General features: G+C 44.5%; 1 protein-coding gene across 7 annotated transcripts in view; it reads left to right on the forward strand.

Moving 5' to 3' along the window:
• The window catches only part of Lrmda (leucine rich melanocyte differentiation associated), a 990,353-nt gene that overhangs the window by 253,554 nt on the left and 710,336 nt on the right, over positions 1 to 26,463 (forward strand). Inside the window, exons 1-2 of one of the 7 annotated variants that reach the window (XM_040735879.1) lie at positions 8,029 to 8,377; positions 9,554 to 9,586. The exons of 5 other annotated variants lie outside the window; for them this stretch is intronic. Coding sequence is in view for 1 of the 2 variants with exons in the window: in XM_040735876.1 (XP_040591810.1) it covers positions 8,295 to 8,377 (83 nt within the window). In the remaining variant the exon portion in view is untranslated. Of the gene's footprint in view, positions 1 to 8,028; positions 8,378 to 9,553; positions 9,587 to 26,463 lie in introns of those variants that run through there. One more of the 7 variants, XM_040735876.1, reaches the window with a different exon arrangement.

Consider the following 26,463-nt stretch of genomic DNA (forward strand, 5'->3'; position numbering starts at 1 on the left):
CAGCCTATGGAAGCTTTCTTTCAAGTTGTGGGCTGTGTGGTTGTCCCAGGCTCTAATGATTTTTTTTCATGCAGCTTGTGTTCCTGTAGAGGACTTTAAATCTTCAGGAGACTCTAAATCAAGTGTATGACCTAATTAGTGCGTTAAAAATGCTTTTTTGATACTAGAACAGCAGTCTCAACCTTTGGGTCATGACCTCTAGGGGTCAAATGACCCTTTCACAGGGGTCACCTAAGATCATTGCAAAACACAGATTTTACACTCATAACAGGAGAAAAATTACAGTTATGAAGTAGCAATGAAAGTAATTTTATGGTTGGGGGTCACTAACATGAGGAGCTGCATTAAAGGGTCACAGCATTAGGAAGGTTGAGAACCGCTGCTCTAGAACATGAAGACTGGACGTGGTGAGCAGTGAATGGAAGGGGGACTATTGTAGACCCAGATTATGTTAGGGACCTTATTTAGCCCAACACCATCTTATGGGTGGGCATTTTTCAGCTCTGCATTTTAAACACACGTGAGGAAATAGAAGCAGTGATAGTAAGTGATCGCCTGAATCATCAACTTATCTGGAATCAGAATTTGCACTCAAGCCCACTCTGCCAGGTCTCTCTGGTGTAAGGAAGTGTGGGTATATTAAGCAATGCTATATTATTGGATAAGCACAGAATGGTGGCCTTGCCACCTTTGTAGTATCAGAAACTCTGACTCTATGCCCTGGGATTTAGGTCTCTGTAATGACTCCTACTCCTTTTCACAGATCCCTCTTTGTGCAGTCATTTGTTCTAGAACTTCAGGCATTAAAAGTAGGATGGCAGTCGATAAGATATCGAAAGTGTGTGTGGGGGGGTGGGGTCCCTGTTGTTCTTCCGGGGAAGCCAGGGCTCAAGCTGGTTTAGTCCTATTGGAATTTATTCCTCTGTGCCTCCTGGGAGGCAGTGAGAGAGCTAGAGATGCATCTGTCACTCAAGGGACAGAAAATGAGCTTGCTTTTGGAAAGAGAGTTTGGGAGCCGGAATGAATGCAGAGCCCTCCCATACAGACAGATGGCATCTAGAGTCCTTTGCAGAAACCTTCCCACTACTAGTCAGAAACAGTGAAATCCTGAGGTTCAAGGTTAAAGCACATATTCAAGGTCATAACATCCTCTGAAGTTAGCTCCTTTCCAGACAGAGGGGGAGCTGGCATGCTCGAGGGGAGGGTGCCCTTTATCACGGATAATACATAAAGTGGGAGGGTTGTACTAGGTCGTGAGGGGCTTGGAGGGCTGGGCCACAGGCAGCTGAGGGCCAAATGTCTCCTTGACCTTGCTCCTTTGCTTGGCGGAGCCGCCTTTGGACCTCAGCCTGGACTCCCTCATTAAAGGTGGGATCAAGTAGCAGGTACTCCGCCTTCCCATGATCAGGACACATTAGCCCACTTTCTGTAGCACAGCCGCCTCTCGGTAAGGGTTATTTAAATGTTCATCCTCCCTTCCTTCCTGACCTATTTTGCTCAGTCCTAGTTCTCAGGTCCAGCTTGTTTTGTGTTTCATGAGCTTAGTAAAGCGTGGCCTCCAATTCCCTGGTTCTCGTGTTTTCACTTAAGATGAGGAGTGATGAGCCAAAGGTTTCAGGCTCAATCCTTGAGCAAAGGACCGCTCTGACAGGGATTATTATTTATTTGTCATCTTGGATGTAATAAGCTGTAGGTACAGCTTCGAGAGCCCTTGATTTATTGCGCTGTCTACTGCCACTAGCGGGACGTCTGCTCCACCACGCAGGATGAATACCACACTGTCAGCTTCGTCGATCTGTCTCCGCCACTGCTCTCTCTCTCATAACACATTCCCATTTCATGCCAGAATACATAAACAATCTTTCATTATTTTGATGCCTTTTTCGTATTTGTTCTTTACAGAACATAAAGTTTGAATTTATGGGTTTCCTTTACATTATTTCAACACACTCCACCATTTTCCGGGTTTGTGGTTTAACTCTCAGAAATTGGCCGCCAGGTGATTTAGTTATTTTGGCTTTCTAGTTTTATAGTTATTTAATATCACAATGCCAGATACTGAGAAAATGGAGTGCATGGGAGGCATGGGGTTTACAGTTTAGGTGCCTGTCATCAGGCGGCATGATCACAGCCATGGGCATGGGGGTTAGAAATCAGTATTGGCTCATGTTTTGGAAAAAATAAAACAAAATAAAACCCTAGCTCAAATTATTAGATGATCAGGCACCCTGGGGCCCTGACAGGGCTTGAAAGCAAACAAGGGCCATGCCACAACTGAGTGACATTAGCAAGGTCTTCTAAATCAGTGCCCGACCACCCCGCTTAATTTTTCCCTTTCCAACAGCAGCAGCTCTCCGCATCCGCATCCTTGGCGTTCATCCGCTCTCATGTTTTCAGCAGCGTGGCCACGTGGTTCAATTTTATCTTTATACTTTTTTCCCTCTCCCTCTCCTCTTCCCCTGCCCCTCCACCAGGCTCCCACCCCCCCCACACCCATAGCCACTCGGCTCCCCAGGGAGGGTGAGTCCGTCATTTATTCAGGGCAGGTTCAAGTTTTAAAAATTCTCTTGTTTTTGTTTTTAGTTCTCCAGAGTAGCAAAGGATCCCACACTTGAAGGCATTTGTATAGGAACTGGGAGTGGCTGCTCCTGTTCCCACAGAGGAACAGACTTGAGGACCACTTCCGGCACCCGCTTGCCAATCACTTGAGTTGTCCTGCTGACAAGGCTTTTAGCTCTCCTCTCCCATAATCATCCTTTACCCTGAATGCCATCATCTTATTTTAAACCCAGTCTGACTTTCGTGAAGACACCAGGCTCTAACCTGAGCCTATTTAGTGTTTTGCCCTTTTTCAAGATTTCCCTTAGTTACTTCTGAAAGACCCCAAGAGAAGAATGTGTGGCATGCAAAGATGACAGTGAGCCCGTGGGTGAGGTTGTGGTGTCTGTGCATGGGTCGGGCCCGCGGGTGAGGGTGCAGTGTCTGTGCATGGGTCGGGCCTGCTGGTGAGGGTATGTGTGCATGCATGTGTCTTCCTATAGGCATGCACCCTTGTCTGTGGAGGAGCCTTGCACTTTTTACTTCTTTTCATAGTTGCTGACAAATGCAAGCTGGTGGCAGGTGGGATCATATCTCAGTCAAGGTCAATCATTTACACAGAAGTCATGACATTTGGGAACTCAAGGTCCTTCCCCGTGACAGAGTGGATGCTGAAATTCTGTCTCCTTTGTGTGTCTATGTGTGTGTGTGTGTGTGTGTATGTGTGTGTGATCTCGTGTGTGTGTGTGTGTGTGTGTGTGTGTGTTGTGTCTGTGTGTGATCTCATGTGTGTGTATGTTGGGGGAATCTCTTGTGTGTGTTTGTCTGTGTGTGTGTGTGTGTGTATGTGTGTGTGTGTGATCTCATGGGGGGAATCTCTTGTGTGTGTGTGTGTGTGATCTCGAGTGGGGGATGGCTTGTGTGTGTGCCCCTTTACCGTTTACCCAGTCTTCTGAGCGGAGGACTCTAGGTGAGAGGGATCCCCAACTGCAAAGCCCTTCCAACCATCTCCCGGCTGAAGGCTGCTAATGAATGCGGGTTCAGATGTCATAGATGTAAGATCGTTTTACCACTCCTGCCTCCCTTGGCAGCCTTCATTAGGAAAGTGCAGAACGACTCAGCTCACGTCACACTGCACAGGCCTGTTGTGGCTGGAAGGGAACCCTAGTTAATTAATATGAGAAATTTGTTTTGTGTCCATGGTTTGAAAAGAAAAAAGGAAGAGAGGAGAAGATGGGAGCAGGTCGGTGCTGTCGTCCAGGCTGCCTGTCGCTCTGACCTGCTCTGTTAAGTGTCCAACGTGTGACTAATCTGTGAATAACATTTCCACCCAGAAGAAGAGAAACCGAGGGAGCAATAGCAGAATTAATATCTGGGAGCGTTGATAATTATATATCAGAATCTAATTTTTAGCACAGAAAATGTGTTAATGACAGAGACGAAAACAAAAACCACTAGCTTCTCCCAGCAGGCCCCAGAGTGTCATTTATTACTTCTCAGCTGGGTATCTATCAAGTTTATGGGTTAATTTTTCTGTAGACTGTTATTTATGGGTTTTTGTTTGTTTTCAGCCATCATTACTAACAATACGGTTAATAGCAATCATTTGTTATCCAGCACGAGGCCTGATGCCTCAGATGAGTGCACTGAACTGCGAATACTCATTTGGTAGCTGAATAAGGGCCTGACAGGCCCCATTTATAACAAGCTCATTCTATAATGTCCGTCCTATTAATAAAATTTTGTTGCTGTCTAATTAGCAATGTCTGATGTGTATAGTAGCAGGCAGAGGAGACTTTGGCTGTTGTGGGTTTTTTTCCTTCCTTCCCCTGGACTCTGCTATCATGGCCACAGCCCATCTGGATACTTAGGTTCTGGAGACAAAAGGAATGAGAAGCGACTGTGGAGGAAGGTTCTGGATGAGACGTGGTGTATGCATGCAGCAGTTTCTTCTTTGTCCTGGAGTTTTGGCTGGCACATGGAGCCAAGATGTGGTCACATGCCACTGTGGCCCAAGTTCCTCACAGGGGATCACAACCTAAGCATCCCTGCAAGTGCCAGACTCTTCGAGCCACTGCACGAGGCTCAAAGCCTTCTCAGAACATCTCTTGGTTTGTTGATGGAGGCGGTTCATTCAATTTTAAAAACTCTCTCCGCAAATAAGAATTTGGAATGACGCATAAAGTCATCAATCTCAATGTTTTCTGGTCTCACTTTGGATAGAAAGACCCATTTGGCTTATTGGATTGTAGGTTCTGCAGGCTTTTGCTTTTTATCAAGAGAGCAGCATTTGAGTGATATGATGGGCACATCCATCTGTTGGGGCAGGACTTGAGATTCCAACAGTTACTTAGATCCTTGTTCCTTTCCACACCAGTGTTGTGATTTGGAGCAAGTTCCAGCTTTCTCATTTCTGCAAACAGCAAGCACCTGAAAATCTTACGCAGGTGCTTCTCACGTGTGAGTTAGGACTGTCACTCTAGGAGTTACAACTCACAGGTTTTTTAATCCCTTGCACAGAAAACCTGACCCCATCAGGCTTCGAAAATAATTTTGACCATAATGGCATGGACAGTTTTGCTAACAAATTTTGTTGCTCATATTTTGAGTACATTTTTCTCACTCCAAAAGTGAGACATTGTATTATGACTCATGGTGATATTTGCTTTATTTCTCTGAAAGGTGTTCAAAATTCAGGGAACAAGTGTGCATCAATTTGGTGGGTGCTCAGAATCGCACACCTTTGAATTAAGAGCAGACACATTCAGGCCATATGCTGAAGAATATTTTAAAATAGTTTTGTTGCTAGGTAACTATATTTTTCTCTTCAGTAAGCACCCCCCACCATGCAATGTTTTGCAAATTATCTTTTGAATAACAATGACCATCGTTTTTTTTTTCTAGTGGTCCATTTGGCTTTAAAGATAAGATTAAATAAAAACAAAAACAAAACCCCAAACTTAAAGAACCAACATTGAAACGCCTTCCTCCCAGGCCAGCAATGGAAACACCATGCAGAACTGAGCGTGGACAGGCTTGGGTCGTCTGCTGGCTTTCCCCCTAAACTGCTCTTGACTACAGCTTATCAACCCTTAATTAGTGCTACATTTTCTCTCTGTGATTTCTATTGATGTGTGGTTCGGGAAGCCGGATTGAGCCTCCACCTGACTGGTGTGCAAATTGTTTTAGAAAATTCAGCAAACATCTCTCTCCATTATCCTTCCCACCCTCCACCTCCCCCTGCTTTCTCTCTCCTGTGTCGTCGCTCTCTCTTCCATTCTCCTCAGTAGGAAAGGTGAAAAGCAGGCCAATAGGAATCAGGTTGAGTATTAGTGTTTTTGCTGGCCTGTGCAATAGAAAACGACAAGCAGCCGGCTGGGCTCTCAGTCAGCAGATCGCAGTGTGGAAGGGGAGGTGGCTGTGGGCATGGGGGGTTCCCCCGTGGCCTGACGATAGCTGCAATGTGATTGTGAGAGCTGGGATGAAGTCAGCACTGACAAAGTGAGGGGATTGATGGATGGACAAAGCAGGGAACTGGATGTGAGAATGGATGAGGGCAGAGGGGGAATTTAACACAGACAAACAGAATGAAAGACAGAGAGGAATTGCCTGCTCAAGTATGCCCGCCCTCAGCCCCCACAGCAATTTGCTTACTGCTAAGCGAACACCCAAAGATGGTTTGCATCTTTGCAGATCTCCCTGCCCGTGTTGGCAGAGGGAGGCTTGTAGGTTTTAGACAGTATGAGCCGGACTTTTTCTTTCCATCTCTCCCAGTCCTCCAACTCTACCCACTCTTGCTCATGTCCTTCAAATGGACAGCTGACAGATTTACAGTAAGTTCGCAGCATTTCTGTAGAGTACATTTTCTTCTGCTACATCCTATTAATATTTCTGCTAAATTTCCCTTTATCAGTTAGTTGGCTTAGTGCAGTAAATAATAATATTTCCTTGATTCTTTTGCTGATGTTCCTGAAAGAAATCTGTTGTTGCTGTCAGAAGGCACACATTCCTGGTGGAAACACAAACCGTCTTTGTGTGCTTACGTTTGTCCACGCCCTGCATGTTGCCAAGTCACTCAATACTAATGACAGCATTTTTTTCTTTAAGGCAGCAAGTATGTGGTACCCTAAACCCCGATCTCTTCTTCTGCAGGCTAAGAAAAGGTTAAGTGGGAGAAAAAGAAAAGACAAGTCTATTTTTACCCCTTTGCTGTAACATAGAATGAGCATTCCTGAAAACAAGTGTTTGGTGTGAAGACTGAAATTTTGTTTTGTTTTATGTATGTGTGTGTGTTTTATAAACAATGCAACATGGGATTACACAAATAATAGAAAGGGAGTCAGTCTACTATAACTGAATATGATACTCATCTGTGTAGCTTATGCTTATAATTTTGTTTCCCTATGTGAATAAAGAGTGTGTCTCTGGGTCAGTGAGATGGCTCAGTGGACACAGGCTACTAAGCTTGAGTTTGATCCCCAAGATCCGTGTGGTAGAAGGAGAAAACTGACTTCCATTAGTTGTCCTCTGACTTCTCTATGTGCCAAAGCAGGCACACACAGGATCCCCAACACACAAAATAAATAAATGCAATACAATTTTAAAAGAGCGAGTTTCTGAAATAAGCCCAGAGTTCAGAGGTTTTGGAAAAGTATCAGTTTATTTTAATTCCAGTAGAGAAACCAAATCAGCAACAATATCAACAGCAGTAATAATAGAACTTCCAAACACAAGAGCTGTTTACAATGTGAGTTTATCTTGAACATACACCATGTAGGCTTCTGTGTTCCAAAAAAGCCGTAGTATTCTTAGAATGCTAAAGAGGCCTGGACCCTTGGGAGCTTGGGGCATCTCTTCTCATTTTAGAATACATTAAGAGGAACCATGTATTTGAGAATCAGTGTTGACAGGTCTAAAACTTCTTTAATCCACTCTCACCATTGAATGCAGTTTGTTCCTTCCCTTTCTGTCTCCCCCCCCAAAAAAAAATATCCTGGAAAAATGAAGCATGTCTGAAGTGTTTTACTCTGTGTCGCTGAAGATTCTCCTTTTAAATCGGTGCCGGCTGAATGGCTACACCACTAGCTCCATGGCAGGTATTTTGCTTGTGAATTTCTTTCTCTCTTGGGATTCTACAGAGACTGTATGTCTGAGGGCATCAGCGTCCTTTAGCTTTTGCAGGGCCCCAGGATGAAGGAACAGCTACTTTCGAGATGGGAGCCAAGGTCCAGGGAGAGGGGCTGTAGACTTGCTAAAATGATGAATGAGAGTTAAAAAAGAAATTAATAAGTTATCTATTGCATAGAGATCCGTGAGACACATTTCCAAGAGTGGCATAGATTATCTATCATTCCAATGGTGTCCAAAAATGGATCTGCACTGCTGTTGACTCATGCAGAGTCAAGGCTGAGGCAGCCTGGAGGGCTTGCTGCCCCCACCCTACCCCCAAGCATCATTCCAGGATGATGAGAGCTCAGAGCTGACTAACCGCTTGGATATTATATTGTATATTAATTCTGGTATTGGGTAATTTTTCAAAGGTTGAAAAATCTGGCAAGTGATAAAATTAAGTTTACTAAAGCTGGCTTCTACGTGGCTTGGGGACACAGAGCACTGTGAGAAGTCACGTGGAGTTCAGCTCCTCTTTGCAATGCAGAAAGCTGGGTACTCTGACAACCTCTACGGGCGAGAGTGGTGGCTCTTCTCATGTGTGGAACCCTTCCGACAGAGGCACATCAACAGGAGTGAGCATCTCTATGCTTGGGATTTCCACACTCTTTACAATCAGTTTACCAGCTTTTCTCAGAAGCAGCGTTGGGCTTGTACGTCCTAGAGACAGGTTAGTAGGTGCAAGTGCCCGAGTCGTCAGACATTTGGATATAGTAGAAGCTATGTAATGTGTATCTGTGTATGTATTTGGTCCAGTCTGATGTGTATAACATATTTTTGTGCTTATGGGATGGATGAGTGTGTGTGTGTGTGTGTGTGTGTGTGTGTGTGTGTTCCATGGTGCACATTCTACCATGTTGTGCTGTATACCAAACTCAGGTCAGCAGACTTGGTGAGTGCCTTACCCTACTGAGCTATTTCTCTGACCTTCCATCTTGCTTTTAGATGGCGAATTTCTTCCCTGTGCCTGGAGAAGCCTACTGACTGGCCCGCAGGTGCTGGGGAGCTGCCTGTGTCTGGGCACTCCCAGAATTAGGGTTACAGATGTGTGTCTCCATCTTTGGCTTTTACTTGGGTGCCTGTGATGTAAACTCAGGTCCTTGCGTGTGCCGAGCGCACTTTGCCCACTGAGCCCTCTTCGGTCCCAATGCACATAATTTCAAGACACTCGGAAATGATCTGACAGGTGGTCTCCAGCCTTCTCCTTCCCTATGCCCTTGGGCTTCATTTGAGTTTCTGGTGCAGCCTCCAATGCAGCTGGACTTGGGAGCCTTGTAGCTCAGTGGACTTAAAGAAGGGCTGCTTCACTTTTGTTTCGTACCTGTCAAGTGTGGCAGAATATTTGCTTTTTACCTAGAGTAGTGACACAATGGCTTCATGAGACATTTTCTTATAAACAGAACTTACAGTCACTGAGAAAGTTTGAAATCTTGGAAGAATCAAAGCAAAGGCGGCATCATCTGTCATCCCATTGTCCAAGGAGTTGCGCTGGTGTTAGACTGACATCATCCCTTACATAGTTTAAAACTCCACAACCTTACTTTTTGTATTCATTCGTACACATTGGTGTGTATTTTGAGCATGTTTCATGTTGTTAATAATTCTTCTGAGACATAACATCTAATGGCAGTGTATGGCATTTATTTGGTTAAGGTTTCTTTGCCAATTTTATTTTGATGAGCTTTCAGACTTCCTAAATTCCTTATTTTTAAAAACTATTTATTTGTGTGTGTGTGTGTGTGTGTGTGTGTGTGTGTGAATGTGTGTGAGTGTATGGCCTGTAGCATATATGTGGAAACCAGAAGAACAACTTATAAAAAATTGGTCCTTTCCTTTTACCATGTAGGTCCTGGGGACTAAACTGAGATCATCATGTCAGGTACTAGTCGGCTGGCTCCAACTGCAACCCCGAAAAGACAGCTTCCCAACATCAGGCTTGGTGGCAAGTGTCTTCACCACATAAACCATCTTGCCAGCCCTAGGCTACTTGAATGCTCATTTTATATAACTGCAATAGCTTTGACATAGTTGGTAGTTGTTAATATTTCTAAGTTATTGGTATTAGAACTTTCAAGGTTTATCTTTATTTTATGTGTGTGAATGTTTTTCCTGCATGTATCCATGGGCATCACATACATACATGGTGTTTGTGAGGCCAGAGTGGGGTATTGGATCCCTTGGGAACTCTACCAGAGTGCTTTGCAAGACCAGAGAAAGTCTTGAAAATTACATTTTAATTAATGAGAGTTAAATTGTTTCTCCTTCTGTCCTTTCTTCTCCTTCCTGATTACCATGGTTTCTCAGGCCTTCTGTCTGCTTGTAAGAGCTCACTTCTTCCTAAGATCTGGACATGTGTTGTTCATTAAGGCACAGAACTCTCCCAGTATTTAGAATCTTATGTCATGCTTGTCTCCTATAAAGTCAGCAGTGTTAGACTTTATTAGTGCTGGAGGAGTGTTTCTGGAAGTTGAAGCTATCAGTGATGTTGGATCCATAGGGACCCTGTAGGGTGAGCAGGAGACTGGGAAGGTAAAAGATCCCATGTCAGCCATAGCACTTAACAGGCTTCTAGAACCCTAAAAGAAACATTAAACAAAATGGAGATTTTGTTGTTGTTGTTTTAAAGGGAGCTTTGTGGCCACACACTTGGTGGAGTCTAACTCCTGTCCTACAGAGGAGGAAGAGGAAAGTGATTTTCACATCTGAGAGGGGGTGTTGAACTGAAGTGATGGAGAGCAAAGGTGGCTTCTCTGGAGGAACCCTAGAAAGCTCTTCTCTTTGGGTTTCTTAAGTTTTTCTTTAACAAACCCTTACCGGTTAAGCCGTTTGAGTTGGGTAATATGGGACTCTACTTAGAGCTCTCTGAGAGACGTGAAAAATCTCAGATCAGTGTTCTTTGTCCGGTGCATCTAAGTTAGAATCTGTGCAGCTGTTATTTTGTTCCCAAGATCCTCTCCAACTCTCGGAGATAACCGGACAATGTTAGGGCTACCCCGCGGCCATTGAGTCAGAGTCCCACATACAGCTCTAGTTCTGCTAGGGAGTGGCATCAGCCTCAATTCCGTTTGTGGGAAAGGAGACGCAGAGTCCCACAGCTCCACTGGTCTGAGTCCCTCCTCACAGGCTTCCTCTGCACATGACTTTGTCAGGCCCATCTTCATACATGGTAACTCCAGGAGCCCATTTGCTCCCGGGAAAGGTGAGCCTCTGAGACTCCCGAGTGTGGCGTGCGTGTCTCTCCCTTCATTTGACCTCGGTGGAACAGGCTGATGGGGCAGTGAGAAGTACGATATGAAAAATGAGTGAGCAGAGCAGAGTGAGCGGGGAATCAGTCTCGTGTGTGATTAGCTGTGAGCGATTTCAGCAACACCATCCGCAGCCGCCCTTTCTTTTCTCCCTTGGCTCATCCTCATCCTCCCTCACCACCCACAAGCCAGCCTGCCCTGGGAGATTGCCCAGCCCCACCCATGGCCCTCACATCCTTAAAGGGCTTTTGGATGGCGAGGTCAGGGGAGAGACGTTGGGGCTGTAAGGAGGACATCTGTTCCTGTGAGGTGAGGTGGAGGAGCTCTGACTGAGTTCAGCTGGAGCCTCAGAGAGTCCCTTCCAGGGGCACGTCAGGAAGGCACGATGTGACTGAGTGACTTCAGTGGGCACTGTAAACCTGCGGTTATATCTGAGAGCTCAGTGACTCGTGGTTGAGGTCTCCATCAGCTCCATCTGCTGAGTCGAGCCCTATCAAAACAGGGCCACGGCATGGTAAATCAAGTTTCCCAAGGCATCATGGGATCTTGCTGCAGAAGGCTGGGACATGTTAAATGGACACTTGTCAGCTCTGTCATGGTTGTCACTGCCAGGCTATATAGAGGCTACCTTGGTGATGCATAGAATTGCTTCTGGAAGAGAAATTCTGCTGCTGCTTGTCTATCCTGGCTTTGTTGTTCTCCTTGTTGATATCTGGGATCCTGGAGGCAAGGAGAGTGAAGACAGATTAGACCAGTCTCAGCAGATCAGCATCACCAGGAGATATTGGTTTCTTCTTCAATGTCATAGCAGAGCTATCTTGCCCCAGAGAGCAGACAACACAGTTTCATCTTAGGAACCATCAAGAGGTAGAGAGTTCAGAGAAATCTGTGTCTGTTAACAAGTCTTCTTACTGGGCTCATGGGAATGTTCATCGTTCCTTGTTTAGCTCCTCAGGATGTGTTCTCTGACCACTGAGGAACACTTCAGTAGAGTCGTTTGAGGTCAAAGGTCATCCTACCTACAGGGCATACAATGAATGATGACCACCTTTAATGTTGTAAGGTGATTTAAAATGTCCCCACTGGTGGCAGATGGAGATTCTTAAAGGAGAGATTGGTGAGTTTGCACAAGTATTTCATGATGAACTTCTTCACATAAATGGACACATGTTTTTAAGATGATGAGGCATGATCTGGAAAACATATTTGTACCTTTGATTGTGTAAGACTGTGAATCAGCTGTCACAGTACTGCTGCTTCACAAATACCCCAGCTCTTCATGGCACTCAGTGAAAACATTTCTCACTATGCATGCAGACTTGTGGGTATGCTGGGTAGCCGCTGCTCTCCACTGTATCTTGGTGATGTGGTTGGTTGCTCCTTTTCATATGCTGACGTTTGGTCTGGGACTAGTGGTCTTTTTGTTAAGTTTCTCTTACTTTTCATGTCTAAGGTTCAGAGAAATACATCAGAAATAGTGGATTCTGTGAGACCCATGCTCATAATTGGGCCATTGTCACCCTCAGCCCATATGTCATCAGCCTGCTGAAATTTTTTGCTTGAGACAAAGATAGATAGATATTCAAGTAGTAGGAACTATAAAACCACAACCTCACAGGACCTGTTTATGTAGTCAACATGTCATTGATTAAGCGTCTGTTCTATTTTGATTCTCCAGTGGCAATCTGACAGTTCAGCCTTTTCAGAATTTAGAATGGCAGAGATGAATTAGTAAGGTTTCTCTAGATTAGGTCATTAGTAAAACTGTAAGAAAAAAGTCAAACTTAGAAATTGGAAATAGACTATATGTGAGTTGCTGGTGATTCTGTACCCTTATGTACTCTTTACCACTGTAGTAATATTGTGAATGGGGAGGATCCACATCTTAGTCAGTCCTTTACCCCCATTCCGGGTCTTAGTTGTTAATTTTGGTTATGCAACTGACTTGAACTCGTAGAATGAAGCAAAGCAGGTTAACAAGTCATCACCACAGAGCGCCCTGAGAGAGTGAGAAGAGAAGCAAAAGAGTCCAGGTACATTTTCATTTGGCATTCATTTCCCCAAAGATCTAATCCTAGAGCAAACATTACAAGATTGACAGTTGGGTAATAGATGCATAACATGTCCAAACAGTTAAGCTGTTCTTCAATTAACACCCAGCCCTGTAATGCCATATGGACCCCCAAGTTGAAGAAGGATGTGGGGAAGCTGGCAAGAATCCAGGGAAATGGAAGGCAGAATATGAGAGATGATAAGGTATCTGGAAAGCCATATGTAGTCAGCACTATCTGCCCACAGAAAGGAAGGTTGAAGGCCATAGTTGAGGTGTTCTGGGGTGGCCCATCACGAGGAGGCAACCGGCGGCTCCTCCCGTTAGCCGCAGTGAAAGTGTGTCTAAACGGAGTCAGTCCCACAGTAAGAGACCCTTCCTTGCTCTAGCCTGCTGAGGTGATCCATGGTTCACTGCCAGGCTGTAGACCACGGCTCCAGGGTGTATTGCATTTTTAACTTAGAAAACAGGAAAAGGGCCCCTTTGAAGAGGTCATGCATTGCTCTCCTTGGGGACAGAGGGATGAAACTTTCCTGAAAAATCTGCTGCTAGATGTTTAAGGACAAGAGTCAGGCTATGTGTAGCATGGTGGACTATCAGTGGAGAAATGAGTGTATCTCTCCATGCTTATGGAGGTCTGGGATCACCACATTTGTCCAAACTGATAGCTCTGACAAGTCCTGTCAGAGCACTGGAAAGAATATTCTGGAACATTGACTTCCCTGGGAAATGGAAGAGTCCCTTTCCCCAGTGAATTTATAAGCTATAGTGGAGGGTTACTGAAGACATTGAGGGGGGTTCTTTTACTTGAAGGTTCTAGTGGTGAATATTTCAAGCCAATAGCTCATGCATTAAAGGCCCAGAGTACATTATGTACCCCAAATATACAATGCCAGCATCTCCATTCCATACTTAAAATTCAAGATATAACAAGCAGAATGGCAAATGCTTCCCCTTGTTTTCTACTTAACCCTGAATTACCATACATCATACTCCAAGATTGTTTCTCTAAATTTGCAGTAATATGGATTATTGAGTGTATGACTTATCATATAATCCAAAATTTTAAAAGTCTGCAATACTTCAAACCACAGCAAAATGAGAAAATTACACACGTGGGAAAGGAAGGAAAATAAGCGGTATGTAATGTGGCATACAAGGGGGGCCGTGCAGGGCGGGGGGTTGCTGAGAAGACACCTGGGATCCTGTGTCCCTGCCCCTAGCTGCACGGCCTCACACGATCCATTTTGTAGAACACTGTGATGTTTCTACGCAGTGAGTAGGAGGCGTCTGAGAATCCCTCTTCTGTTCTAAACCCCTCTGGTCCATGTTTGTACTAAGACTCTCTGGGGAAGCACTTCGTTTTCCTGTGCCCACTCTGTGAGCCAAAGTTCACCGCACTTCTTGTCAAGCTTCGGCAGAGGGTCTGCGGTGAGTCACTAAACACTTGCTGGCCTCTGAATTCAGAGTCGGGATGTCAGCACCTAGGCCGCGCTCCTCCGTTTACAGCCTGGCTTTGCTCATCTGCTTTGCCGTCTCTTCCTGTTGATGTAGGGCCACGGCACAGAATGGCTCTCCCCACAGCCAGCGGTTCAAGCCCTTCCCTCCCCTGTCCTGGGACACAGGGACCTCTGAAGAATGCAGGGGCCGGGGATTCAGGTGGGATACCTGCCCAGGAGAGTAGCTATGTTGCAGCACCGGGGCACACGGGCCTGAGGAATGATGGAGCAGGGCCTGGCCTTGGACAGGTGCTCCTATGGCTCTTTCCCACACACTTCTAGTCACTAATGGGACACTACTGTAGTGCCGTCTCGGGAGGTGCCTATAGAGAATGGAAGGGATTCAGGGCATTTGACTCTAAACGAAATACAGATTTGAAAGCCAGTCATCTTTCAAATAACTGTTTTGTTTTGACTGAGATGTGACAGCATTTGTAATTCACAATATGTGACATTAACTTCCAAACTGGGTGGCTTTAAAACCAGCGGAGACCTGAGAATTGGCCCCTTGTGTCCTGGCTAGCTCTGCTCTAAGAACCTTTGGAGTTCACAGTCTGCAGAGGGAGTTTTGTGTCTGATGACTTGGGGAAATAAATCACTTTTAAAATATGTATATATTACAAGCATGCTATCTGGGCAGCTTCTTTATATTTTATAAGGGGTTCAGATATGGCCCAATTTGAAATTTAAGATAATAGTACAGAAAAGGGGAACATTCATTAAGACTCAAGTTTCCTTATGTTCACAAAATGTTGTTGTCAAATCCCTTTACTTTTACAGTTGGTGGGGAAAGTGTCCTGTGATGCACTTTTTGGTTTTGTTTCTGGATGGCTTCTTGGGAAGAAACCCAGACCTTAGAATGTAAGCAGTGACACCGAGGCCTTGGGCTCATCTCTCTGTTCCCAGCTCAACTCAGTTATGCACAAAGGTCCTTTTTAGGTGACGTATCATGTTGCATTCCAAAGTACACTTTCTTTTAATTTACAACTTAATTTTCAACCTAATTCAGAAGATTGATACTATAATGCTATTTGCAGAAGTATTGAAATGTCAGTAAGTTTTATTGTGGTAATAAAGAGTATTCCATATATCACACACTCTATAGGGATCCCGGCTTTTTGCATAGATCTTCATAGCAACAACCGGTGGCTAAATGCTGGCAATCATTAATTTTTAAAGAAGACATGGTTATGACGACTTGAGGAATTAAAGCTGCTGGTGAAGAATGAACTTTAATTTCTTGACACTTCCTTTTTTGCAGTTGCATACCAAGGTGAGGCGACAGCAAGATGATAAAAAATGGCCCAAATCCCAGGTTCCTAATACTTAAAATGCTGTCTGCTCATAAAAAGATTTTAGTCAGGGAGAGGCCATCTTTGAGCTCTTCGTAACAAATGGGTATCAGTGGCCCATGAAATAATCAATGCCACTAATCCATCCTAGGGCCTGCCAATATGTTAATGGCCCTGGTGCATCGTTATTGCTAGAAGACCATAAATCATTCTGGTACCAGAATGCATCGCTGTCGAGGCCTCAAACCCCTTGCCTGGAATAAAATGCTGTCTCCTAACAATTAATGTCCAAACATTTTGCAGCTTTGTGCCTTGATTGTTTTCAGATGCTAAAAAAGTAAGCAGGACAGATTGTAAATCAATAAAACTATAAGACAAAGCATTTTAATAATAGGAAGGTTTGGAGTAAATCATAGTTTTGTGTTTATTATTGTTTTTAGGGTTATAAAGAAAGAGTTACTTTCTGTTTCCCATCAAGGATACCAAGTTAACTTGAGAGCAAGGGCCCCAGGGCTGACCTTTCTGAATGTGGATTCCTTTTCTTGAAGCAAAACTGAGTTACCTGGAGTCACAATTCAGCTCTGTGATTTAGGGCAGTGTTTGCTATGTGGCACATCTGTTTGTGAGTCTGTTTGCTGAAGGAGTTTCTTGCTGGAAATATCAAGCAGCAGTTAAGGGGTTTTGAGTAGCTAGGATAACAGCATTTTGGTGAATCTTCACGTGCCTCTGAAGACATGGGCGAGGTGGACATATTGAAAGAGCACCCAAGCTGTTTGGGATACCTGAGAGCCTCTGGGCTTACGTCTTTCCATGGAGTCACCAGCCTGGCAGGATGCTCTGGCCATACACATGCTCGTGTTAAACTAGAGGCGGACCCAAGAAGAGCCCATTTAGGAAATGGTTGCATTCAATTGATCTGATTCCTTTGGTCTATGTCAATTTAGCCTGATGTTGAAGGCATTGGAGGGGATCACTATGGGAAGTCATTTTCTTGTCCTGGTGTGTAGACCAAGTTTATTTGCGCTCATTATGGCATCCTTTGTTCTACAGCTGTACTTTCGACGTGTCTCCAGATACCCCCCTGTGCAAATAAGACTAGACACCCATTCTGGAGGCTGAGCTTGTCATTTGCTGGAGGATCAGTGAGCTGGGGGGGGGGTAATGGTTTGTGGACTGTGCCACAAAAGGGCTAGCAAGCTGGGCTCTCACAGTCAGCAGAATCAGGGCTGCCTTACTTAGCCTGAGCTGCGCCCCACGCCAGGCTGCAGGCTGCCATGGATACCTTTAGCATTTAGCTACTCACAATGTTGGAAAGACCATGCTTGCCCCCAGATACCTGATCTGTTACCCTCCCACGTGCGTCTCCCATAGCTGCCATGTCGAAAGAGGAGGAGGAGGACACTGTTGGCCCCCGGCAGGAAGCCCCCTCTCTTGCAGTCCTGAGCACCGGCGCCTGGCTTTGATGGCATTCATAATCTATTTTGGTGCTTAGGAAATAACACAGGAAAAAGGCAGAAAAACAGTGGCTCCATATAGACAGAAAGACAATTAAAACTGATATGACTCTTAACAGAAGTGGCGAGAGCCGGCAGGATGGAAGTAATTTATTCAACGGATTGTCCAAATACATAAATTGCACTGCTGTGTGGTGTAGTGGTGGGACAGTGGAAAATTTGATAGTTGTTTCCGTTGTGTGAGTTACTCAGACAGGATGCCTTTGTGAAGTATGGGGGTTTGTTTAATGTTCTGACAACAATTTAGATCCTGTTATGGTTATTGCAGTGTAATGCTGTAGTAAAAATTGAACATGACACACCAGCAATTTATTATTTGTATGTTTTTTAACCTTGAGTATCGGATTGTTTGTCCAAGCATATCCTTTGATTTGCTACGAAATTTATTGTTGATAAAAACAATCAACTTTCCATTAGAAGCAAAAAAAAATTATTATTATTATTTTTTTCCAGGAAGCGTAGATTTAGGGGAAAATTCAGCTTAGGCTACAGGACTTATGACAGGTAGACTCATGACATTATATGGTAATTCAGCATGAAAGAATAATTGTGACACTCTACTTGGTTGTGGAGTATAATCGTGCTGTGAGGTTCAATTCACTGAAAGGCCAAATTATCTTCGACTACATTAGTCTGACAACCTATAATGCTCGGCAGAGGCAATTTGTAGACGTTTCACAGAGTTCCAGCAAACAGGCCTCCCCATTATGCCACCCATTAACAAATTTGTGTAGGGGAAAAAAAAGTAACTTTTCCATTTTCCTGCCTGTTTTCAAGCTTTGCAACCAAATAAATATCTAATAGGAGTATTAGCATTGCCATTTTCTTGCTTGGTTTTAAATTTTGTCTGAGGGATGGGAGGAGAGGACATCTCTTAAGCTGTGCAGCCATGTGGCACGGAGCAGGGGCACCATGTGTGGGGGCAGGAGGTTTTAGCGGCCAGCACTAGCCACCAGACCTTCCGTTTGCCTGCTTTCATGACCTGTTCAATCTGAGCCTCCGTGTCCAGGAGCCCGATGCTCCTGAGAATCTCTGCAGAGGGATTTCATCATGTGCACACATGTTTGTGTGTGACAGACGGTCAGAGTCACATGCGTATGTGGGTATATGTGCAGATGTGTCTCCATGTACATGTGTGTATGTATGTGGGTGCATATGCAGGTTTGAGTGTGTGTGTGTGTGTGTGTGAGAGAGAGAGAGAGGTGTGAGAAAGAGGTGAGTGAGAGAGAGAGAGAGATGTGGAGGTCAGAGGTCAACCTTGAATGCTGTTTCTCAAACACCAGGCTGGCCAATTAGGTTAGGCTGAATGGCCGTGAGCACCAGGTGTCTCCTTGTCTCTACCTCCCTGACTGACTCTACAATCACACGCCCCCACACTCATCCTTCTTTGTTGGTCATAGAGACCAAACTCAGTTGCTCATGCTTGCAGGGAAGGCACTTATGGGCTGAGCTGTCCCCTCAGTCCAGGTGCAGAAGGTTTCTGATCCGGTTCTCCCATTTGGCCTGGATGTTGTAGAGACAACTGCTTTGAAGACTTTCAGGGACAAGGCACTGTGGGCTGATTCGTCCTGCTGGTTTCAGGGAGTGGACAGGGTATGAGGGTCCTGGGCTGTGAGTACGCACACTGGCTTCTCCTGAAAGAGTGGAAAATCTCCTTCAACACATTAGAAACCCAGTAGACAATATATGTGCACGACAAGCTTAAAAGATTTGTTGATCATAAATGATATCAGATGAATCCTGATTATGTGGGTTATGGATGCAGGCATGCTTGCTTGTGGGGTGTGTAGACTTCTGTGACTAAATGTCCTATATATTTAATAGGATTTCTTTTTCATTTCATCTAGAATTTTGGGAGCTGGGAGAATCTATTATTTCACCTTGGTATTTTCAACTTATTCCCACAATCCCCTGCTTGTTTCCCCAGGCAGGCCTTTCCAGACTAAGATGAACTTAACAAGGGTCAGAAGTCTGCCAGGAAAGGCTGGCAGCAGGAATGGCCCGTGGGACCTTCTCTTCTTTGTCTCCCTAGCTCTGGAGGTCTTACAAAAGGGTCTCACACCCTGGGAATGAATGGGGCCAGGCTGAGTCATGTGCATTATCTCTAGTAATTGATTTATAATTTATGATTTTTATGAGTTGTCAAACTTCCTACACCGTTTCTGAGTAGGGTCCTATAAATCACTGTCCCACACAGTGATGTCCTACCCAGTGTCAGATACTGTCCCTTCATGACTACAACCCATTAGGCCTCACACCTGCTGCTGGTTTTTCTTAGACACTTGGAATCAGTCTGTCCTGCTAGCACTAAGAGATGCTGTATATGTTTGGCCCTAAAGAAATAGGATAATAAGCTTAATCTTCACACACTGAATCTGTCCTTCATGTTGGCTAGGCTGGTGTTTTCCTTGATCACAGAGTCCTTCTTTCTTCTAATGAAATGTAGGGACCGTTTTTAAAACCATAGAATAGAACTGTTGAATCAGTAATCATTCAATGAATAGTTTTTCTGTCATAAGTTTAAAAGCATACATAAACGTGTGTGTGTATACATGTTGTTGTTGTACATGTATTTGCATATGTAGTAGGCATGTGTGTGTATGCCTATGTATGTGTATATGTTTACATGTGCATGTGTCTACTGGCCTCTTACCCTGTGGTCAGATTTTCCATTCCTCAGCGATGTGGGCTTCAAGGAGTGGCTGGTAGTCCTGGGAGGGCTGAAGAGGGCACACAATTTAGTGCAGTCACTCAGCACTGCTGGAAATAACAAGTTGGCCATCTCCTCTCTGGGACACAGGGTAGACTTTGTGTGGAAGGCAGAGATGAAAACAGGGAGAGGCCAGAAAACAGAAGACATATGGAGAACAAACGTAGTTATGGTGGGGGAGAGCTCATAGGGAGAAGGAAAAAGTTGCATTTGATGGTGAACAGGGGTAATCGATTGTTCCGCAGGTCTGGAGTCCCTGCGGTGTAGTTAGGGACAAGCTGCAGCACTCATGTTTACGCATAATGCTCTCCCACATAATGTCTCCCGAACTGTTGCTGACTTACTTAGCATCCGTAGGTGAGCCACCTGCAGAAAGGGCACGTAGGTAGATTATTGTTGACTTTATGGTTATGGAACCTAGCTAATCAGTGTACCTGCTGGGCTATAACTTGTTATGCCTGAGTGGCTTTTATACCGGGTCTTAAGATTTCTTACTGGCAAAAGGGAAAAACACTCATTTCTCATGACCACAACTCCTACTGAGAGGGAAGCTCTCCTCTCATCTGGAGGGAAAATGCAGTAGGGAAACCTCTGATAGAGGTTCCAGAGCATATGAAATATGACCACCAGGCCTGCTGAGCATTTGGGGGACTCATTTCATGGAAAGAAAGTCTGTGAATTCAGCTAGCAGGAAAGGCTGCTGCTGACTGGGAGGTGAGCTGCCCGCTCTAGGCTAGGGTGTCCAGAGTTCACTCATCCCCCATACATGATGCCTTGGTGAGGCACAATGAGACACTCACAGTCATTTTTCATGTGGAACTTGAGATATTTCCAAATGTGGATGAGCTTTTCCTCTTGTTGGTTTTGCCACAGTTTGCTTCTGCAGGGTTCTAGTCCCAAAGAGACCGGTACCCAGTACCCGGTAAGTGCTCTCTTTACAAATAGCCATGACCTTTGGTGGTCTAGTAAAGGTCACTGCTTAATTCTGTTTTGTATACTGCCTGCTCCACTAGCTTTCCCCCCTTGAATAACCTCATGAGGGATGTGCCCCAGACCAGACGCTAGCTTGATCTTCCGCCGTTTGCCTTTGCCTTCATTTCCCCGATTTCTCTTCTCTGCGGTGATGGCATGTGCATGCTTCCGCAGGGTGGACTCGCCATCCATTTAAAAACACAGGAGCTCTGAAAGGTCGCTGTGACGACACATCAGTCCTCTGAGTTTGTGGGTGTGTGTCGTAATCTCAAGTGTGCATAAGAATGCTATTCTTGTCTTCATTGGGAAAGGCTGCTGACTTTCAGGAAGACATACGTGGTTATCTCTTGCTTTTATTTTCTCTGTCTTGGAAAATGTGTATTAGACCTACACTGTGTCTATTTTGTGACTGCTTACTTTAACCAAGGCGCATGCACTCTAACCTGACAGTGTTTAAAAAGATACCTTCAGATGTGAGGTTAGTAAGTTATTTTCCTTAACAAAGGGAGTTGATAATCAGTGAGTATTTGTTTCCTCCTTGCAAATTCCCTTTCTGTTTTTATTTTTGCAGAGTTGAGAAAGGACACTTCCAGTGATGGTTTGAAGCATTTCTAATTTCATTTTATTGTAGTCTACCTGTCCCTACTAAAAATGCTAATGTGGTCTGATAGACACATTGTTGTGATTTGAGTCGGTTTCATAGATGGGTTTGTTTCCTGGAGTTATCTGTTTTTTGGGGGAGGGATCATTTGACTGAAATTTCATTTAGGCCATATTTGTTCCCCCCCTTCCTAATAAGGGAGAAAAGAGAAAGAAAGCAGACTTTCTTTGAGAACCTACTATAAGCTGAACACTGAATTATGCATGATTTCATAACAACCCTCTGAGGATATGATCCCAATTTCACAGATGAGGAAACTGAGGGGTAAAGAGGTTAAGTAACTTGCCAGAAGACACTCAGAAAAGCAATTGGTACAACTGGGATAGAAATGTTGATCCAATACAAAATCTTTTCCATGATAACAAACTTTGTGCAGATTGCCTCTTAAACATGCAACATGTCTCGATACCATAAAGGGGAGAGTCCCATATTACAGCCCAGACTGGCAGTCAGGAGTCCTTTACAAAAATTATAAGGGTTACAAAAAATGATTCTGTCTGGGGCTGGGGAAACAGCACAGTTGGTAAAGAGTCTATTGCACAAGCATGAAGACTGGAGTTCAATCCCCTAGTGCCCATGTGGCACTGTGAGCTTGTATTCTGAGCATGGAGGAAACAGAGACAGGAGGATCCATGAGGCTTGCTGGACAGATGTTCTATAAAATATCTGGTGGCAAAGCAGTTGAGGAAGATATCGATTGCTGACCTCTGGCTTGCACACTTATAAGTGCAAACACATGTGCACATCTGCATGAGCATGTATGTACAAACACATATGCAGTCTGTCCTTGTAAGTTTATGAGGTACCTGGGTCTGTGTTTTATGCAGTGGGGGCATGTGCACATCCGTGTTAATGTCAAGGCGTTTGTGTGTGTAAGGGGTAGGGGTGCCATACGCGTGTGTATGTGCGGGCTGGAGGTTGACGTTGAGTGTCTTTCTCAGTAACTCTTTTGAGACAGATTTTCTTTTAATTTTTCTTCTTTTTTTGTTGAACATGGAGCTTGCCGTTTTGGTTAGGCTGTTGGCCAGTAAGCCCTCAGCATCCAATAGTTTCTGCTGCCCAGAACTGGGGTTCCAGGGACATTCCACTGTGTCTGCCTTTTTATGTGAGTGCTAAGGGTGTGAACTAAAGTCCTCATGTTTGGTCAGCAAGAAGTTTGACACCAAGCTTCTCCTCATGGTCTTTTAAGGTTTGGTTTATACTTCTCAGTTAAAACATGTCTATCCTAGTTGTCTCTTCAAGCACAGAAGTGTTCAACGCCTTCCACCGCTGAAACTAGCCACAAATGCACTGTGGCCGGGCTCTGTTCTCCATCCCCCAGGATGGTGGCTGAATTGCCCCTCCATTTTCCAGCTGTGCAAGCAGAGCGGAGCTCCCATCTGGGGATCTGGGTCAGGTGCCCCAGCTCTCTGGGGATGACTTGCTTAGACTTGCAGCCCATCAATGGGTGTGCTATGTGTGATAAGACAGAAAGATCTGCTACAATCCAGTCGGGTGGCATCTGTGGCTTCTCTGCTATCGCCACAGCCTGTCACCCCACCAGCGAAGGAAATGATCATACTGTAGCTCTTCTCCACATCCTGGGCTTCTCTGGGTGATTGCAAATTGATTGTCTTGTGATTTATACACAATAGCCACACATTTCCTCTTCGAGACTTTGAGTTTCTTCTGTAGATCTTTTATTTTAAGAAAGAAAGTGAACTGTTTTTCTTTGTCCTTTAGAAATGTAAATGTATAGAAAATGTGTTGGTCAGAGGGGGAAAAGGAGAAGGTATCCCCATCTCTTTTCATACTAATCTATACATTTTAGCAGTTTTTTTTAAGAGAGTGATTTATTTACACTGACAGCTTGTTACTTATGGTAGCTGCTGCCAGCTTCTGAAATAATCCGATAACGTCAAAATGTGAAGGGAAGCTATAGGCTTTACCTTGACTGACTCGCTATAAATCATGTACATTACCGGTGTCTATATAAGGGAACTGGGGTTGATACTGATGGAAATACAAATCAAACACAACACATGGTAACCCAATTCTGAGCTGGAGACTGGGGATTAGGCCTATTGGATTCATATTTTTAAGTGAAAGAGAGACATACCAGGCTGTGCCTTGAAACATCACAACTGTCTTGAAACGGTAACGTCAAGGACACGCTCTTCATCGACAGTCCAAAGAGGCGTGCTGATCTGTTTTTTTTTTTTTTTTTAGCTTATTCCAGATGTTTCATGGAGGTACAGTGGCCTTTGCTGCTGCCGTCACTGACTGTTTGCTCATTTGCACATGGTGCTTGAGATAGAGACCAGGGCCTTGGGCACGCTGAGACACGTGCTTCCGGCTGGCCCCAAACTCACCATTATCTCCCACCAGGCTCCCCAGGGCTGAGACGCCGTCACCATCATGCTCAGCGTCAACCTATTGTTCCCTTCATGGATTCATAAACATCTTTGTATGCACACGTTCCCGAGGCTAGGGCTTTTCTCATCAATGAACACCCAGTACTGTAAATAGCACTTGGTCTATAGTGAGTGTTCCATAGTGTCTGTTGAATGACACTTGGAAACCCCCAATTAAATATGAATGTTGACAGAACTCTAAAGTCATTCTCTTGGCAGAAAGGCTCTCACCACTTTTAGAGTTCTTTATTGTCATTTCTATGGCTTCATGATCAGTCACCTTTTTGTATTGTTACATAATCACTGGTGTCTTCAGGTGTGGTAAACTTTCTAATACAAAATAAACCATGTCTATTAACCTTGAACTTCCCAGGGCCTTATTCATGGATGGCATAGAATGACTGTGTAGTCTTCATACAACAGGATTCTTAGAAAATTAACCACTTATGCAATGGATTTTTACAAGTGCATAATGACGTTGAACAGATTCCAAAGTGTGTGCCTTCAATTCCAGCATGGCTTATCTTGTGACATGGCATGCAAGACGGCATTTATACCATTATTTTTACTTATCTGCATTTTTCTGGGGTTTTTTTGTGACTAAGTATTTATTACCTTTGAAATGAATTGTCAGTGAAGGAGAATCCATTTACATTTTCTTCCCTACCTCCTTTACCTCACACACGAAAAGGAGAAAAAGATGGATTTGTAAGTTTCTTTCTGTAGGTAATAATTTTTTGTCAGTAGGTTCAGCCAGACTCATCAGGGGAGTTTGTTGAGCAATGGGATTATTTCAGAGAATGGAGTACCATACTTACACTCAAACATCCTTGGAGTAAATCTGGATTCTTAACCGGTGGGCATGCCGAAAGGGTTTCTCACGTGCGCTTGGAAAGGAAGCCTTCGCTGACATGGAAACTGAACCATGGGAACAGACTGGAACAGGGATCAGACTTTGCCTGACATTTATAGATTAGGGGGTAAGGATCAACAGGAAAGCAGCTGTAGTGGAGGCTGAACTCCTTAGCAGCCCAAGTGTTAAAAACTTTATTGCTAGTCAGTGTTGTGACAGGGAGGTGGGTTGACCTTCAGGAAACACGGCCTAGCAGGATGAAAGTCCATTACTCAGCTGATGCCCCTGAGAAGCTGGAGGGACTGTGGTTTCTCCTTGCCTTTCTCTTGACTCCTTGGGTACTGTGAGATGAATAGGCCCCCATCACATATCTCTGCTGCAGTGTGCTGCCACAGACCAATGAGCATGGGATGGTGAGCTACTGGTTTGTCTCGGGAACATTGCCACCTTGATGAAAGGCCAGTGCAGAAGCCCACATAGTGTATATCTAAATATTTGAAGCTACAAGCTAAGCTAACATATAAATAAGATGTGCTCTAATCTCACGTAATTGCAAATATACGTTCATTAATGAGTTGGACATTCATACTTTACTCTGGAATTCTTCATGTCCTTGGGGGAGCTGGTGGCATAGAGATTGCACTGGGCCCTTGGCTACCCTCTTAATTTATGGATCCCAGACTGCTCTGATGATGCAAAGGCTTTCTTGGTGGGTTTCTTTTTTGTAAGATTTGTTTATTTTATGTACATGAGTGCTCTATCTGCACGGATGCCTGCTTGACACAAGAAAGCACCAGCTCTCACTACAGATGGTTGTGAGCCACCATGTGGTTGCTGGGAATTGAACTCAGGACCTCTGGAAGAGCAGCCAGTGCTCTTAACCTCTGAGTCATCTCTCCAGCTCTCATTTTATTTCTTACACGTGTGTCTGGATTCCATGTTCTGTATAGCCAAATGCAACTCATTCTCTTAGCTCACCACATACGAGCCATCCCTTGGGCCCATATCTGCACCACGTAGTGGCTCACTTTTGTAGGATCTACAACACGCCTGGAGTTCTGGGTGCCAGAAGTGGGTACAGGAAGACTGTGCTTTGCTATGCTTCTGGGGAATTCGTGTGCCATGAGAAGGGTCATTGCCCAGAGATGACTAGTAGATTGGTGTCCTTTAGCTCAGGCCTGAGAGCCACACTGCTAATAGTAAAGCATTGGGAAATGAATGCTTTGTGATGTCCCCAAAGGAAGGTTTGTTTCAGGACAAGCTTCTTTTAGGTGTAGACTCTTTTAGAGTAATGTCCTTAATAATTGAGTGCTCTCACATGTCACTGTGCATCAACTCTCTTGGGGTGGATTAAAATGAATACATGGGCTGTGTTTCAGGGAGCTCACTCAGCCGCTCCAAGTCATGCTGATAACCACAGTCAACCACCTCTGAACTCCTCAGAAAGGAACAAGCTGGCAGGTGATTAGCACAATGATAAACTCTGAGTTGATCTCCCTGTCTTACAGCCCAGGAAAGGCCGCCATAGGCATGCTATGTTGGGCTGTTGGAGTGTGAGCTGGGGAGG

This window comes from Mesocricetus auratus, unplaced genomic scaffold (assembly GCF_017639785.1).
Source record: "Mesocricetus auratus isolate SY011 unplaced genomic scaffold, BCM_Maur_2.0 Super-Scaffold_100053, whole genome shotgun sequence".
In the NCBI taxonomy this organism is placed as follows: domain Eukaryota; kingdom Metazoa; phylum Chordata; class Mammalia; order Rodentia; family Cricetidae; genus Mesocricetus; species Mesocricetus auratus.